Here is a 19,337-nt window from a genome sequence, read left to right on the forward strand (position 1 = left end):
TCCCACAGACTTCCCACTGAGGTGCCCTGATACAGCACTCTGGGAACAGCCTATTCGTTCAGAAATTTCTTTCTGTGTCTTACCCTCTTGCTTGAGGGTGTCAATGATGGCCTACTGGACAGCAGTCAGGTCGGCAGTCTTACCTATGATTGCGGTTTTGAGTAATGAACCAGGCTGGGAGTTTTTAAAAGCCTCAGGAATCTTTTGCAGGTGTTTAGAGTTAATTAGTTGATATGCTAATTTTTTGAGGGTTTTCATGAGCTGTATGTCAAAATCATCAATATAAAATAATTAAAAGGCTTGAACTACTTCAGTTGTGTGTAATGAATCTAAAATATATAAAAGTTTAATGTTTATCAGTACATTACAGAAAATAATGAACTTTATCACAATATGCTAATTTTTACACACTGTGTGTGTGTGCGTGTGTGTGTGCGTGTGTGTGTGTGTGTGTGTGTGTGTGTGTGATTCTTAAAATAATACTAATGTAAAACATATATTTTTCTGGAAGCTGACATTTGCCTGTGATTCTGTTCTTTTAAAAAAAAATCCGACTGGCGTCATGGTTAAATTAGGCATCCCATGCTCGTTTTTGTCATCTTGCAGAAACTCAAAATGAAAGTCTTGTGTGGAATATGTACAAGTGGCAGTGGAAGAAAGAAAACAAAACAATACCAATTAATTAAAATTATGATGAGTCATAACCTTTTTGTTATTTCGGTTATTATCTGTTCATTCACTGCTGTGCAGGTTTCAGAAGGAAGATTGTAAAAATCTGATTTTCCCCTTGTGTAGCAATACCATACAGTGTGATACCGTATATACAGTACTAAACACACACACACACACACACACATGAAAATTAAATCAAAAAGAATAATCTTGTACCATTCTACATTCACTATTCTACTATAATGCTGGCATTTCTTTTAAAAGAATGTATATGGCATTTCTTTTATTTCTTTATAAGCATTTTTAACATAATGTTTGGATAATAGAGTACATCTAATAATACATTAATGACAATTAATAGTATAATAGTTTAAAGTTAATAACATTCAGAACTGTATCCTGTATTTCATGCAAATAGGGCTAGGAGTCTGTAATTCAATCCTGTTGTCTGTCAATTCTGGGTCAGAGACCTGTGGTAGTAAGTTAATCTGTAAATGACATGCTGGAATGTAAATGCGCTTCCCATCCGCAGTTAGTTACTGTATAATGCTTACAACATTGTTGACGATTAAGCACCTTTTAAACTATGTAATGAGCCAACAAATGCCAAGCCACACTCACACACAACACTACAGCAGTTTGAAAGAGATTTCCTTGTGTTCGTTAAAAGACTTCATTAGGTTGGTCATTCCACAAACCTTTGCCTTGTAACTAAGTGACCATTGCTGTTTACCATAGAAACAGTTTTGTGATCAGCAGCTGTGTCTCTGGTTGCTGGGGTGTTTTTGGACATTTCTGTAAACTGCACTAAATGGTTTGTTATTTTAGACGTTAACTCATAGCTAATAAATGTGGAAATCGGTAACTTAGTTATTTGGCAACCATATATTAGCTTTGCTTATAATTTTACCTTATGTAAGGAAATGTTTATCCTATTACTGTTTCTGTACATGTATGTGAAATGAATGTTAATTAATGTTGCCAATATTAAAAATATTTGGAAAATTTTAATGAAATTAATTCAATTGAAATGAGAGTATCCTGTCTACAACGTCTGCTTCAGTCCTGCATCTACTGTAACTTACACAGGACTTTAAAGTGCCCCAATTATGCCATTTTAAAGGTTGCTAATATTGCTTAATAAGTCTCTTTAAACAGGTTTACATGTATGCAAAGTCAAAATACACTTTAGTTTTCTCTAAAAATAGATTTAATTTTACCCCATTTCTAAATGATTCGTAAACGACTCGTGAGAAGCAGTTCGAAGATTCAGTCTGTTTAAACCCCTTCTTTCCGTGAGCCCTCACTGCTGTGATTGTAACGACCATCTAATTATATATTCCCTGTTTCTACAAATATCAAGAGGTTTTTTATCTTTGCGTCAGTGTTGCGTTAAAAGGCCGGTGAGCAAAAAGAACAAACAAACAGGTAGATAAAGCAAACATGTACTATACAAAACGAAATAAAGTAAACGAAAAATGGTGCACCACAACCAAAGATATAAACAATATTTCCAAACTACATATAATAAAATGTATGTGTGTGTGAACGCGTGAGTGGAAAATGTCCAAAGTCCGTGTTTATTGTATGCGTGTTATCCTAATATACCATGTATGGTGTGGTCCCACCAGGGTTAATGAAGTCCGAGAGGCCGATGACGGAGGGTGAGAAGTCTGGGGAATATGTCCAGTCAAAGGCAATCTGGTTAATCAATCTTCGAAAGACAATGATCCACAGCAATCACCCCTTCTCTCGTCCAAACTAATAACGGCAGCTCTAGTCCACCATTACTACTCATGCATTTTCCCCTTTGAGGCATGCGCATGCTCCGTGCCCTTACATTTCGCGTGCGTGTGTGTGTGTGTTGCACGAAGTGCGCATGCTTTGTGCCTTTACTCTTTGCGTGTGTGTGTGTGTTGTGCAAAGTGCGCATGCTCCGTGCCCTTACACGCATTTTCCCCCTCGGGGCTTGCCGTAGATAGGCAGGCGCACTTCGCGAGTGTTAGAGTTCAGTTTTGATGAATAAACAGTTAAAAACTGTTTTGTGTGCTCTCGTTTTTTATTGTTTTTTTATATTACAAAGTGTTTAAGCGAACCCAGCAAGAATGCTCGGTCACATTAACAAGAGTGTGGTAACGTTAATTGTAAGATGGCGGGCAAGTTGTAGAATGGGGCGGACATTATGCAAATATGTTATGGAGTGACATGGATCCGTAACAGAGTAAAAAAAGATTTGCTAACAACTCGTTTAGGCGAATGTGAGACGACTCTTTTTTTTAATAGACAAAAACTTCATTTATCGTGCACTGTCAGCGTCACAGATAGTGCAGATAGTTTATGTTCACATACAGCTACATGACACACTGCATTTAACAAAAGAGCCATCATTAATGCAAATTAAAAACATGTAATAAAACATAACAATATACATAATAATATTTTTTTTAATTAAACTACATTAAAGGCGGATTAGCGGTTTGCACCTTGGCCTTGTACTGTACCTCTAGGTTCTGAGGATGGATTTCTGCCTCAGATCTGGATGCACAGAGTTTGTATGTTCTCCGCGTGCTTGGTGGGTTTTCTCCAGGTTCTCCAGTTTCCTTCCACAGTTCAAAGACATGCAGGATAGGGTAATTCTTATTTCCAAATTGCATGCAGTCCTTGAGTAAGTGTGTGCTTGTGTGCCCTGTGATGGATTATCATTCTGTCCAGAGTGTACACCTCGTGGCCTGAGCCCACTGGAATAGGCTCCAGGCCTCCAATGACAATAAATTATGATTATTATCAAATGTTACATATTTATTCATAAATATTTACAGTAAAATCTGGTACAACAAAAAAACATGATTATGCAGTGTAATAAATTTAGCACATACAATTTTATTACAATAATTTTACAGTAGATACAACTACTACAACTACTAATAAAAAAAAAAGTAGAAGTACCAGTGGTGGTGTTAATGTAGCATGAACTATATTATATATTTATTATATTGCACACTACTGTTTTTGTAATTGTACTAGATTTTGGTCAGTACCAGAAAATGAACTGCATAATGGAATAGGAGAACAATAAAGGGTTAACATCTGTTTCAATTTTTTTAAAGGACCCAAACCTTCCTAAATATAAGATTTTATGCTGGTAAAACATTTGTAGTATGAAAGCACTGAAATTCAGCTTTCACTGCACACTATTTCAGCAGTAGAGGTGGTTTAATCAAAAAATTTTAGTTGAGGAAAAATGTTTTTTAAGGCTTAGAGCTTGGTTGTGAGTTCCAATCCCATCATTACAATGCTGCCATGGCTGGGTTATTGAGCAAGACTCTTAACCTTCAAATGGGAGGAGGAACCATTTGAGAGAATGCATTTATGAGGAATTATTTAGTGTTAGACTTTGAATCTTTTCAGACATTAATGTCCTTATATGAGGACATGGCATTGACAAGTACATTGTCTATATACCCTTGTATGATCTGGATATGTGGATTGTTGGGTATTATTATTTTGCCAAACTTCCTTCTGTTTGAGAACATTGATTAGGTTTATAGCTATTAGGTGCTAAACAGAAACAATCAGAAGAAATGACAATGTACATAATAATAGAGTCCAAGTCTCTAGAGGAAAGAATAACTTTACTGTATAATCATTTTATAACCTGCATATTTTTTAGAAACATTGTGACTATTGTGAAAGAGGTGAGAATACACCATTAAATAAAGCAAGAATAAGGAAACTGATATTGACAAATACCTGCTGTTTTTTTTAAATGGTTTATATGACTTCAGCTATGACTAATATATACCGTAGCTCCTATACTGACGTCTTACCAAGATTTCATTGTAACATTTAATTACATCAGCAGTGGATGACAGAGGATGAGACAGCCTGTGCTATTTCTGCACTGGGCCTCTCTGCGCTGTTCTGAAGAAACTCCAACTACAGTGAAATGCTGACTTCTGACGTAGCACTTCTTCAATCTATAACTTAAAGATCACACTATGACATTAAATCAAAAAAGCAAAGCATTTTTCAGTGCACAGCTACAGGTGATTCAGAGACTGTAAAATGTGGACATCAGAGAAGTTTCTGGTGTTATAGTATCACGTACTTTAATCATTCGATTCTCCTGTGTTCCCATTAGGGATTATCAAATTACACAGGCCAGTTTCACACTTACTGAATCAGTGAAAAACAGGCTTGTTTCTGTGAACATACCAGGAAAGATTTTTTTTTTCTAAGGTCTTCTAGTGTTCCACCGAACGTAAATCTACATCATTTGTTTTTAAATGTTTAATGTTAAAGAAGAAAGTAATTAATTCCTAGGCCTCTGTCTCCACTGCAGAGTTGATGTATTTATTATGTATGCAGTTTTATGGCTACAAAATGACTTCCTTTTCATTCTATTCACTCTCCACTAACCTCAATTTAATTATTTGACTCAAATATCTCACTGCATGTACTGTGTTTTTTACTCTTATTTAGGCCTGTAAGGAAGTTGTGAAATTCTAACGAATTCTGACTGGATGAAGCTGACTGCTCAGAGGATGTGAGATACCCCAGTGGATGTGAGACTGAACTTAGCTTCGTAGTTTATCTTTCGAACCATGTGCAATGCTGACTCACATGTTAAATCCTCTCCTATTCACATGACACTGAGTCTGACTAAGATGTTAGTTATCAGTTGACATACTGTATACAAAAGTCAGTGAGAATGTTACAGAGATGATCGCTTCTCTTTTTCTCTCACTCTTATTCTGCTCGTATATTTTATGCACAATATGCCTAAAACCTTTGTAGATTTGCTTTGTAGTAAAAAATGTAAAGCTGGTGGGGAATAATACTTGCTGAGTTGGTGTATACCTTTGTGTAAGTGGGAGGTAGAGAGCAGACAGCAGAAGGAATAAAGACTGGTACAGTGGGTGGGGGGAATACATTTCCAGTGGACAAACAAGCTACAGGAGAAGGAAGAAACAGATTAGATCTTTAGATTACAGTCCACACAAAAATGTCCCTTATGCTTGAGGTTTGGGGTAGAGAGTGGGGGAGGGTTGCTGGCTGTCTCAGTATGTTAAGTCAATTCCCGTCCACTTTTATTGTGATCTTTGACAGTAGGTCTGCCCAACTGTATAAACAGTTTAATAGCAAAATGAGATAACACGTTTTTGCAGTTTTGAGAAAACCCCCTTTTTTTCAAACTTGATTGCAAAAGGATGTCACAAGGAAATTAAAAAGCACAAATGGAAATATATTATGTTAATATTCATACAATTTAGCAAAACACTTAATCTTCACCTTCTATAGTCTCATCACAATACATAAACCATTAAGTAGTTGTATTTGTGGCATGCAATTTAGTGTCCACAATATGTTGACTAAATTTATAGCAAACTCATCACTTATGCTTTGATTGTGTGTTTTTTAGTTGCTAGCAGCAAATTGGAACAAGTAAAAAAAAAAGTGGTAATCATTAATTTGTAAAATCAGTTATTGTTGAGATCATGGGAAACATTAAAAACAATACCAAACGTTGAGTTTCCGATGCATCATCAGCTTCCTCCTATACCAGTTTCAGTATCACCTCGGTAGTAGGTCCTTATTATAATACAGGTATGCATGCACCGTATAACATCCATTCGAGGTCTGTCCAACTGAATATATATCCACGGTCCCTTATGTTTATAACCGAGTTCATAACGGGAAACAAGATGGAGTACACAGAACCAGACATAGCACATACGACAGCTTTCCACATAAAACGCATGTATCTCATTTCTATTGTACACAAAGTTCTTGTGCATCTCAAATGTTGCAATGTTATCTCCCTGCTGAATTTTCTTTTGGAAATATCATCGTAAATGCCTCATGGCTCATAAATGCAGCAAAACCAGTGCTAGTAATAACAAGAATAAAAAAAGAGAAGTATTGATTTGAACGTCACACTGCAGTACCCAACATATCTTTGTTGAGTTTATAATATGGTGTTCACACACTATCCAAATCACCTAACTTTATAGGACATGTGGGGCGCATTAAGCAATGTATCCCTATAAACCATGAATGTTGGGGTAACAGAAATGGGATGAACTTGATAATTTACATGTATGCCATTTTGCAGATACAAACACAATTCTTTACTGACAGTGTCATCAGTCTAAAACTCTGCTTTTATTTTTGGGTTCTGCAAATACTTTTGAAAAAGGTATATTTTTAGAAGTTGTTTAATGTTTGTCAGTGGCTCTGCTCTTCGGCTCTTGAAAAAGTTAATTTCACCACCTACATGCCAGAACAGAAGAGCCTTGATACATGCCTTTCTTGTACCCTAAGATATGGTGGGGCCAGATGAGCAGTACCAGAGGAGTGGAGGAAGCAGGTTGCAATACACGACATGATAAGTGCTTTAAGGGAATCAATTATCAGTGTTTTAAAAATGATGTGGACAGCTACAGGAAGCATATGGCGGGAGCAAAGTAATATTGTGGTGTGGAAGAATTTAAGAAGATTGATAAGTTGTGCATTCTGGATACTCTGCAAGGGTCAAAAGCCTTAAGGAGTCAGACCTACCTGAAGTGAGTTGCAATAGTCCAGTCAGGAAAATGAGAAGGTACTGACCAAGCAGCTGATGGGCCCGTGTGGAGAAAAATTTACAAATTATTCTGATGTTATAAAAAATTAAATCGACATGAGCATATCTGATTAGCAATGTGGGCAGAAAAGAATAGCTGATTGTCCATGATTACCCTAAAGGTGGTGTGCAATGAACAAAGGCGAAATCATAAAGGTGTCTAGGGATATTATAAGACCCTGACTTGCCTGGAATGAACAGCATTCCGTTTTTTTCTGCGATTAAGTTTCATCTGGTGAACTGCCATCCATGATGAGATGTCTACCAGACATACAGAGATCTAAGTGAAAACATAAGTGTCTGAGGGAGGAGAGAAGGAGAGAATAACTTGAGTGCCATCCACTTAACAGTTGTATGAAAACCCATGTGAGAAAATGACTTCACAAAGAGATTGAGCATAGATAGAGAACAGAAAAGGAACAAGTACGAAGTCTTGTGGGACACCAGTGAAGAGTTTTTATGGAGCAGATTTAAATCCCCTATATATCACTTTATTTGACTGACCTGAAGTGGGAAACAAACCAGTGCCACAGATAAAAGAAAAAGATGTGGCAAACGCTGTTGTCGAGGAGGATAAGGACAGATGACAGTTCTAGCAGCAAGGAATGCACCACTTTCAAAATAAAGTGGTGAGTAGTTAATGTCTGATGGATTTTGAATGGGCTTCTTCAGGATGGGAGTAACACTTGTGTCTTAACCATTAACTGGGAAAAACCACATTTGGTAACTTACAAGTACCAACATCTGTATCTGTAAAGCACATTCTCTTATTGCACATTTTTATATTTAATTACATGTACCTTTAACTCTTTTTGAATAAAAAAAATAATAATAATAATATATATATATTTTCCGACTCCATGATGGTTTCTGATTTTTATTTCTTTCTACATTGTAAAGGAATGCTAAAGGCGTCCAAAAAATGCATTACTCTCCTTTGAACAGTTGATATTGAGATGTGTTTGCTACTTATGCTTTGTAAAGACTTCATAACACCTCTAATCTAAGTGCTGTTAATTGGTAATTTTTGTGGTCTGCAGCAGAGGTAGGTTTTGGTCTCGCCCTCCTGGGATGGTCTTCATGAGAGCCAGTTTCATTATGGTGCTTGACGGATTTTGCGAACTGCAAGAACTATTACAGAAAGGCTGACCTCTGTGTCTTAAAATTACAACTAACTGTTGTTTTTCTTGTTGTTACCGTAATTACTCTGTGATTAGGGAACAGAATGCTTAGAGTCAATGTTTCACCATATACACCGTATACCATATAGATAATGTAGTTTCTACTTAAAAACCTTGTATAATAATCGTGCACACAATTTAAAACACACCACTAAAATGAAAGGAAAACATAAAATAAAAAGGTACATAGCATTGCAAGATCAAGGTAACCCATTAGAGAAGATAACAAAAATTATCCTAGATTAATATGTAATAATAATAATAATAATAATAATAATAAAAGAATAAGACAACCACAGAAACATGCACACCAATAAAATTAAGCAGCGATGATTTCATATTTTTTTTAATTAGGCAAACAATTAAAAGTTTCTTTTTTATTCTGTGAGAGAGAATTATGTAGATCACAATATAACTTTATCCAATCATAGAGATTAGAATGTTTTTCCCCCTTTTTAAGATACCAAACTCATTTCAATAATTTCCTAATTAAAATAATCAATTTATCTACCGAATTCCATGTCAATGTTTTTTTTTTTAAATAGATATTATCTATAGGTTAAAACTTGTAGAATCAATAAGAATCTACACCCTAGAAAACATTGTAGCACAAAAGTTATGCTCATACCTACATAGGAATAACTTTTATGAAATATATCAGTCAGGATTTAGGCCTTATTATACCACCGAAACAGTGCTGTTTGAAGTGGTATATTTTCTTCTCCTGGCCTCTGATCAGGGTTATGTCTTCTTGTTTGTGTTTTGCTTTGACCTTAGTGCAGCTTTTGAAATCATTGACAATCTATGTTTCTTGATTAGAAAATACTGTGGGAGTTAAGGGAATGGCCCTCACGCGTTTCAGGTCTTATTTGACTGATCTTTATCAGTTTGTAGAAGAAATAATATTTGGTGTTCTGCAAGGCTCTATTTTAGGCACACTGATATTTCCTCTCTATATAAGTTTCCACTGTTATGCTGATGACACACAGCTTTATGTTTCAGCAAAGTCTGAAGAAAAACATTCTTATTAACTTTATTTTACTTAATTTTGACAGGATAGAAGTATTGTTACTAGAAACATGTGCAGCTAGTATTTAGACTTCTGAATATTACATAATAACTCTAGATGGCCTTTCCGTTTCAGCATGTGAGGCAGTAAAAGACTGATTTAAACAGTCTTTCATCTCAGAAGCATGGCTAAGAAAAGAAATATATTACTTTATGATGCAAGAAAGTTCATGCTTTTGTTGCAAATGTAGCAGTCAGAGTCCTCACTAGAACTAGAAGATACGAGCACATCACGCTTATCTTATTTGCTTCCAGTGGAATTTCACATTGATTTTAAAATACATCTATTGACCTATAAAACAATGAAGAGTCTCATGCCACAGTACCTGAGTTAACTGTTGGTGTTCGATATAAAGGTACAGGCTGTTTGTTGGTACATTGTATAAGGAAGACTATAGCAGATTTTTCTTAGAATATCTTCTCAATTAGAGGTTGGGACTCAAACATTCTCAGTGCTAAAGTTTAGGTGGAAAATGTATTAATATTAAGTCAAGCCTTTTGTGAGTAGTTTTTTTCTTAAGTAAAGGTGCAGATCTGGAGGACTCATGGGCATAGAGTGTTATGGTGAACTGGTATGTATGGATGCTGTATTCCCACACTACCATGAGTTCAGTCAGATTTACTGATGGGAAAGTGGCTGGCTGCCTTATGTCCCAGGACACTCTCATGTCTGTGTTTTCTTCTGGTTTTCCCTTTTAGTTATGCTGTCATATCTAGTCCCTGCTTGAACTCTGCACTAAATATACACTGAACCTAACCAGTATGTGACTGTGAGCATGACAGTGAGAACTCTCTCTCTCTCTCTCTCTCTTTCTCTCTCTCTCTCTCTTTCTGTTGAGACACAAATTAAACTCTTGACTTACCAGTGATCCTGACGTCAATGAGCAGTTTTGTCACTTACTAATTATCAATAAACAATTATAGCACTCACAGTTATATAATGGATTTATTTGTGGCAATGATATCCGATGAGGGTGGGTTCCCTTTTGTGTCTGGTTCCTCAGGTTTCTCTTCCTCATGTTTTCCATAGAATAAACTGATAATGTAAAAATAAATAAATAAATAAATAAATAAATATATATATATATATATATATATATATATATATGAAATTTCTGTAAAGCTGCTTCGTAACAATGTTCATTGTCAAAGGTGCTATATGCAGCTGCCTTTTTATCCTGTTTTCGCAAGTTGTGCTGTGTATCGGATGCAACACTAGCCAGGAAAAAAATGGGAAGGCTAAATGAACATCTAAGCTTTAATCTTTGCTTCAGTACACTTTGTTTTAGAGACTGATTGAAAGTTACAAAGATGTTATAATATCTGATATTTAGAAAAGAATGCATAACCAGTAGATTGTGTAACAGCCTGCGAGTCGGCACATTAGCCTGGATTTACCTCTAATTTTAATTAGTTTTCAGCTGGTAATAATTTTTTCAGAACATTACTTAAAAAAAACAAACAGCAATTATGTCAAACAACATAATTATTTCATGCCAATTAGATTTTTCTTGTTTTTGGCAGTGAGATTCTTACATAATAACTATTACAGATTAATTTTGGAAATTTTGAGTAGTGATGTCATCAGAAGTTTTGAGTTCATATTGTTGTTTGTTTCCTTGAAATTGGCACTAACTGATTTTTATTGAAATAAAATGTAAATATAATGTTGTTTTGGTAATTGTAAATAATAATAATAATAATAATAATAATAATAATAATAATAATTATAATATATTTAGTCTTAAGCTCCACTGGCATTCGGGGTCAGGCCGATGGCACGTAACAGAACCGGGCGTGAACATGACTCTATTTATATGTGCTGACCATTTTCCTCTCAAGCTGCTTCCTGTTTGGAGAAGCCTGATGGATATTGTCCTGCCGTCTTTCTGCCAGCCAGCATTATGTTAATACAAACACACGTCACACCAGCTAATTCCATCCCTTATACATTTAAGTGCATGTACAAACACACAGGCCCAGAAAATATTCTGCTCTTTGAACAACAATTCATTTTGTGATATTAAATTTTTCCTAGACAGTTCATTGAATACGTTTAAATAGTAAAACAATAAGACACACTTATAAAGGACAGATCATTTATTTAACAAAATATGGATATTCATAAATATACATTTGCTTATTTACATTAGTCATATACTTTTTTTTTAAGAATTCCTTCATAAAGCATAAATATTTAGTGGAACTAAACAGGAGAGTCAGACTGAACTAAGCATTGCGTGGGTGTGTATGTGATCACTGCTAGTTTCGGCTGGTGCAGATTGCGTAGGATGTTAAACAAGAAGTGGTAGTGACCATGAAATACATAAGAGGAAATATCTTATCACTACAGCGTCAACAAGCGATGAAATGAACTTCTATTTATACACATAGAGATGACACATTTGAACACATAGGGATTTCCTCCTGTCTATTTCAGTCATGCCAGGTCCTTGTATAGACAGCAAATTTAAACAGCTTCCACTCTGTAATCTATTAATAAAATAAGCTGAATGAATACTAATGCTAGCTTAAATCTGACACTCAGACACCTTGAATGGATATGATACATCCTTTAGATTTTTGGAAATGGAAATAAAATGGATATTTTCCTTCAGCAAATAACTACATTTTGGCTAAAACACCTTATTCTGATTTTGAGTTGTGAAGACCAAATCAATAACAGGAAAGGTAACCGTAGCAGCCCTAAAGCTGTGAAAACATGTTGCAGTTTTACTGCAGGTGTCCGGACAGCAACACTTCCTCTGCTGTGGCTCGGTTAAATTATGTCACACACACACACACACACACACACACACACACTAGAGACCAAGTCTTCACATGTCTAGTCCCATGATTCCCATGCCCCTGCCCTTTAAATCATACCAGATGAGCATTTTACATAGCTGGAGTTTTGTAGCTTATTGGGAAATCAACCCAAGGCTGTATTAAATTTAGAAGTACACTAAAGTAATTAGTGCAACAAGACCAATACAGGGTGTATCTAGTTACTTTAAAATGACTCCAGTCAATGAAATCATGAATGGCATGGATCATATTTAGTTTTAAACCCCGATTTATTCTATATTTCTATGTAAAACTGTAGTAGGAACATCCTTTATAGTGTTTGATGGGTTCTATTATATTTACACATTGCATTTCAGACAGATTTCATTTTCATATATCAGTGTATAAAGTGCAAAAGATAGTTAGACAATCCTTGAGAAATGTAGTGACCATTCAAAATGACAATACTGACTTTTAAATACGGACATCTTAGGTATACAAATCCAAGTTACACCCTATAATGATGGCCGTACTGTACATATCTCCACTGTTTATCGTTATTTGTTAAATGAGATTTATGGTTTAATATTTAATTTGTGCTGATCATCATGCTCCCGCCTCAATGTAATGCCTAGTGTTTCAACCTGGTACAACCATTTTAACCATTTCTTCATCACACATAGATAATTTCAGTACCTCACTGTGGAGGGACCTTCTGCTGAACTCATGTGATACCAGATCACACTTTCTTCAGTCCTTGCTTCCATGTATGGTTACTCGGATCTGATCTTGTTTCCCAGTTTTATAACTGGGCTATTCTACCTGATGAAGGGGAACTGTTGAAGTCATTCAGATGAAAGGCTTCACCTTGTAGTATCTGATGACATTAACATGATTCTTCTGGTTTTCCTGCTAAAATATTAAGCCTTGTAACCATTGCCGAATCTGTGACTTCTTGAGTGGCACAACTTTAGAGCCACCAGCAAAACAATCATCAGTCCTAAAACTAGTACAGCAATCATGGCAATTACAAGTACTTTGCTGTTCAGAGTTACACAGTGTTCAGATTTCACATCTCTTATGTTGACTTCCCCATACCCAGCATCCCTTGTGTATTGACACATGGCATTGTCAATGGACACATGGCCTTGCCGCACCAAGCTGATCAGATGCATGTTTTCACAACACATAAGAGGATTTGAGGCAAGATAGAGATTTGTAATAGTTTTCTGTAGTGCCAGTACTGTGTACGAGTCTAAGACCTTGATCTTGTTGTTCTGCAGATTCAGAATTTCTATGGCAGAGTCTCGGCTACCCAGAAATAAACCATCTAACTGGTTATTGGTCAAATCTAGAACTTTCAAGCTGCGCAGAGCTGGGAGGCTGATGTTAAGCATTTCAAGCTGGTTTTCTCTCAAGTAGAGGTGGGTCAGGGACCACTCTAAGCCTGAGAGGGCCTTTTCACTGATTTTCATGTTAGGATTCAGAGATAGGTCCAAGATGAGCAATGGGCTCCCCTGAAAGGCATGTGCAGGCAAGGAAGTCAGTTTGTTCGCAGAAAGATAAAGGTATCGTAGGGTGGGAATAGAGAAGAGGGAGATACAGTCACTGGTTTGGTTTGGCTGTGGACCACAGATGCTCAGCTCATTAAACTGAAGGTGCAGATTGGTGATGCTAGGTAGATGAAAAAGTCCAGAGTCTAACATCCTGAGGAAGTTGCCCTGTAGGTAGATTGTCTCTAGTGCCCGCAGTGTGTTTTCCTCAAAGGTCAGGTTCTGCAGGTTGTTGAAACTCAGGTCAAGGGTCTTCAGGGCATTTAGAGGAATCTCATTGTTCACCATGAAGTTATCCAGACAGTTATTGCTGATGTTTAGGGTCTCCAGATCCTTCAAGCTGGAGAAGAAATCAGGAGACACAGATTTGAGCTGGTTATAGCTCAGATCTAAGTACAGAAGATTTGGAATCATCTGGTGGGTTTTGCTGCTGTGACGTGGAGAAATGGTCAGTCCTTCCATGATATTAAAATACTGGAGCTCATCTTCTGGACCTGTGCTGTTCAGGCTATGCAGCTGGTTGCTTGAAAGGTCTAAGTAGATGATCTTGTTCATCCTTGGCAGCACAGGAAAATAGTGCATCTTATTCTCACTCAGGTCCAAGTAGAGCAACTCAAACTCCTGGCCTGAGTCAATGCTCTGGAAGGAGGTCATGCTGTTTTTGCTTAGATTTAATGATCTTAGCTGGAACAGGTTAAAATCAGTAATGCAGGAGATTGAATTAACTGATAAATCCAGGTCAGTCAGATTTAGCAGAGAGTCAAATGTGCCCTCCTCAATCTCTAAAATTACATTGTTGTGTAAATCAATGTTTCTTAGTGATGGGGAACCACTGAAGGTACCATTGCCTATTTTTGTTATGCTATTTTCATTAGCAGAGAGGTTGGTAAGGGCAGGAGCATCCCTTAGAATGTAGTCAAAGATGTCTGTAGAAAGGCCATTTCCAGACAGGTCAAGTTTCTGGATATTAGAGAGTGGCCACACATGTTTTTTCAGAACTGCATCCATAAAGCTCAGATGGGTCATGTTTTTGAGTTCTGACTGGATCAAGTGGAGGAGCTTGCGGGACAGGTTGAGTGTATGGTCGCCATGTATCTGTATATTGTTCAAGCTGGGATTGCTGAAGTCAGTTTCACTCTGGAGATATAAAGAAAAACAAAGAAAGAGTCAATCAAACTTTCAGATTCTGTAATACGTTCCTAATAAGGAGTCGTCAGAAACTGCTGGATCATTTAGTCATATAGTGCTGTTACAATAGCTGTCATCAGCAATTTCCACTATAATGGCACACAAATTATCTACTCTCGTGTCATGTCACACTTCTGATGTTCCATTGCTACATTTGTCAGGAACATCTTTCAACCACTCACACATCAGCATACTTATAATAACTGTAAGCATACAAAAGAGGTTTCTTTTGACACAAGCGTTTGGACATATTTATAGCTTTGGTTCTGGCATTCAAGGACACAAATAATTTTCCAAGTGGAGGCCTATCTGTGACACCAATTAATTATCCCTCCTCTGTAATCCTGAAACATGTATGAGCAATAAAATGATGTAGACATAAAAAGTGGCGTTGTTTTACAATCTTTGCTTACATTTCCTTCCCATCAATCTTATGCTGTGTCATACACTTTGAGGAACATTTGTGTCCTCTCACATAGCTCAAGGTAATTTCCTAAAACCAAGAAAGTCAGTAAATGTTTGTCTCTCTTTTTTTTCAGTAACTTCTTATCCTGGTTTGGATGGAATTAGAGTGTACCTCAGGAACACTGGTGAAAGACACTGGTACAGTATCCAATCCACTTGCTAGATCACCCTAGAGCTGTAAGGAATCGAGTCTACATGAAGTGCCAGTGGTTTAACCCTGAGCTCAGTTTACTGGATGTAGGAAGGTTAGTATGTTTTCCTGTCTTCAGGGGGATTCTTCTGTGTACTCCAATTTCCTTTCAACTCCCCAAAACTCCCCGGTAGCTGCCATGAACCAACACAAAATACTACTGAAGATGGATCTACAAATATGTTTATCCAAAATGAACTTTTGCACATTTTTTTCCTGACTGTTCCTACTGAGCAGCTACTGACAAAAGAAATAAATGACAAAAGGCAAGGTAAAAAAAACCTGACTCACTTTTCAAGACCTAAGAACTATTCAATCGTTCAATTTTTCATATCATTTATTTTGTCAAGGGTTGTGTAGGACTTGGAGTCTGACTGACTTGGTAACTTGCAGAAGGCAGGATGGATGGAGAGCCAACCCCACTCACAAAACTAATCATATCATACTTGGAACCATTTGGATGTCAGCCTACAAAGCATGCCTTTGGACTGTGGGAGGAAACCGATCACGCATGGGGAGAGCATGCAAAATCCATGCACATACACTGGAGACAAGAATCAAACCCTGAACCCTACAGGTGCAAAGCAACAATGCTAACTACTAAGCGACCATTCCCTACAAATATAAGAACCAAAAATCATTATTTAAAATCGTATCAGTGTCTATAATTGAATTTAAATAAAATTTAAGACCAATTCAAACTTAAAACTGTACACATATAATATTACAACTAATTATTAGCTGTAGTCTTATAATCATAAGTGAAACATGTGATCCATAACAACCAAAATAAGCATGTTTCCTTTATTAATTTAGATCAGGATTTTTATTAAAAATATATATTTTTAAAATGTATTATTATAAACAGTTGGAAATCCGATTAATTAAATTCATTTTTTTTATTTGACTAATGAACTCATTTAACTTGTAAGTGTACACTTGTTGTGTAATTACTTCTACAAAAAAGGCTAAATAACACTTTTTGCATATTTGCAAGATGCTCAGAATGTCCCTTACCTCTTGGCAGAGTGAAAGCTGTAGTGAGAGTAAATTCACAATGAAGAAGAGGAACCACACCTGGGTGCTCATCATGCTATAGGGATAGAGAGAGAGAACAGTTTTAGCACACACACACCTACAATCACAGAGGCAGAGCAATAGACGGTCTATCAGGGTGAAGTCACCGTACAGTATATTCTCATAGGGAAGTGTGCATCTGTCGTAATATACATCGCTCTTAATACTACGGACTCACCCACCCACAAACTGTAATGTCTTTTTTTTGCGTCAGCTATTGTCATATCTTAATCATTACAGATAGATGTTGAAATGGAGATTAACCCTTAACATATTCCATTTTCAAAGGAATTTTTTCTGACATACATGACATGACAAAAGAGCACCCTGCAGAAAAAAAATATATTATTTCGTTTCAGTTCTCATAACATTTCTGACGTAAGAGGAAGCACCCACGTGTCACACAAAAGCTGAAAACTTAGTCATCGCTGGGGGAGGACTGTGGGGGGGGGGGGGGGAGTGAGGGGCACAAGTTCATGTCCTTTTAGTTCTTTAGGACATTAGGTGTGCTGACAGCATACAGTCAGGTCCATAAATCTTGGAACAAATATTCTTTTTTGCATTCGCCCTCTTTACACTACCACATTGGATTTAAAATGAAACTCTCAAGACGTGCCCAAAGTTAAGTCTTCCAGCTTTAAAAGCGTGGTGTTAACCATTCAGGAAATACAGTCATTTCCATACACACACCCATTTTGGGGGTCTCATAAATAAGCCTGTTCCCTCGTTACTCCATGATAAATCAGGAAGATAAAAGGTTTGGAGCTGGTTTTGGGCGTTGCTTGTGCATTTGTTAGCAGTTCACTAGAACTTTCAACATGAGGTCCAAAGAGGTGCCTATGCAAGTGAAGGTGGCCATCATTAGGCTGTAAAAACAAAAAAAAAACATCAGAGAGATAGCACAAACAGTTTGGAACATTCGTAAAAATAAACCATTAACTGCCAATTCCAGCAGCAGAAAAATTCAACAGCTAATCACATCGAGAACACACTAGAGGAGGTTTGGTGGTAGGCTAGTCATAGTCAAAGTCTACAACCAAATGACAGCTTTATAAAGTAAATATAGGCGCTTCAAAACAAGTTTCGCTCTGTTAACGCTCAAGAATAGCAAGGTCAGATTAGATTTTTGCTAGATTTTTGGGACTAATGAAACCACAATGAACTTGTCTTAGAATGATTTGAAGAGAATAGTATGGAGAAGATACGTAAGAGCTCATGATCCAAAGCATACATACACCACATCATCTGTCAAACATGGTGGAGGCAGTGTTATGGCCGGCAGTGGAACCAGGTCACTGTAGTTTATTGATGACATGACTGCTGATAAAAGTATGAGGATGAATCTTGAAGTGTATCGGGCTCTGCTCAGATTCAGACTGATGCTGCTTCATATCGCAGATGGACAATGATCAAGAAAACATACAATGAAAAGTGCCCAAGAGTTCCTCAAGGCAAAAAAATGGGATACTCTTCACTGATCAAGTCAATTACCTGATCTTAATCCAATTGAAGCATGCTTTTTTCAATTACTGAAGATAAGAAAGACCTATAAATAAGTAGCAGGTGAAGACAGCTGCAGTAAAGATCTGGCAAAGCATCTCAGCATTTGGTTATTTCCATGGGTTCCAGTCATCGAATCATTGTAATTATATTTGTTCCATTATTTATGAGCCCCTCCCAAATGTATGTGTATTAAAATGCCTAAAATTCCTGAATGGTTAAACCCCTTGAATTAAAGTTGAAGGAATCATCATTTCAAAATGTATGAGAGCTTTACACACTTACACACACTAAACATCTGTTTCAGACAGATGACCAGATACATATGGCATAAGAGAATAAACATCTAACATCCTTTACAGTTTTTTCAGAATACTGTTCCATCTCTGATTCTCAGTTACAACACATCACACATTTTTTTGCATCCAGTCTAGTCACAGCATGGTGCACACACACACAGAGAGAGAGAGAGAGAGAGAGAGAGAGAGAGAGAGAGAATGGTCATTGAGACGAATGAAGTCGTTCTTCAGCAGCAACCTTACCTTAGAAATGACTGCACCTACAATATGCTGCTATCTCTTGAAGAGGGTGACACACATGCTCATGCTGCCTGCAGCTTCTCAATTCAGCACTGACACAGTGCAGCTGGTCCATTCCCTGTTCTTTCCTCTGCCCTCCCCTCTTTCCCTCCCTCTCCCTGTCTCTCCCTCTCTCTCTCTTTCACTCTCTCACTTGTAGACATCCTGTGAGAATATCCTGCATTATTGTTATGCCGCTACTTTCCTTCTTTGGCCTTACCTTTTATGGAATCATGGAGCTCTCTCTCTCTCTCTCTCTCTCTCTCTCTCTCTCACACACACACACACACACACACACACACACACACACAAAGATAGATAGAGAGATTCCAAAGTGAAAAACTGCAGCTGGCCTCTGAGAATGAGTTCCTTTAAGAATGGTACAAAGTAGGCTTCACTGCTCCTCATGGGAGAGATCCTAATTAAATACGATTATTTTAGTTAAGGACAAGTAAC

At 37.0% G+C, this 19,337-nt stretch overlaps 1 protein-coding gene across 1 annotated transcript; it reads right to left on the reverse strand.

Annotated features, from left to right (window-relative positions):
* Nucleotides 1-11,625: 11,625 nt before the first annotated feature.
* Nucleotides 11,626-18,967, reverse strand: lrrc32 (leucine rich repeat containing 32). The gene is made up of 3 exons (XM_053476125.1): nucleotides 18,846-18,967; nucleotides 16,744-16,819; nucleotides 11,626-15,020 (listed from the first exon to the last, which is right to left on the reverse strand). The coding sequence occupies exons 2-3, from the start codon at nucleotides 16,816-16,818 to the stop codon at nucleotides 13,251-13,253; spliced, it is 1,845 nt and encodes a 614-aa protein (XP_053332100.1). The 5' UTR covers nucleotide 16,819; nucleotides 18,846-18,967; the 3' UTR covers nucleotides 11,626-13,250.
* Between the last annotated feature and the right edge of the window lie 370 nt (nucleotides 18,968-19,337).

Source organism: Clarias gariepinus, chromosome 17 (assembly GCF_024256425.1).
Source record: "Clarias gariepinus isolate MV-2021 ecotype Netherlands chromosome 17, CGAR_prim_01v2, whole genome shotgun sequence".
Lineage (NCBI taxonomy): Eukaryota > Metazoa > Chordata > Actinopteri > Siluriformes > Clariidae > Clarias > Clarias gariepinus.

Coding starts and splice junctions, on each gene's coding strand:
- lrrc32 (XM_053476125.1), bottom strand. CDS start 16,818: ATGATGAGCACCCAGGTGTGGTTCCTCTTCTTCATTGTGAATTTACTC. Junction 15,021..16,743: donor AGCTTTCACTCTGCCAAGAG/GTAAGGGACATT, acceptor TTATATCTCCAG/AGTGAAACTGACTTCAGCAA.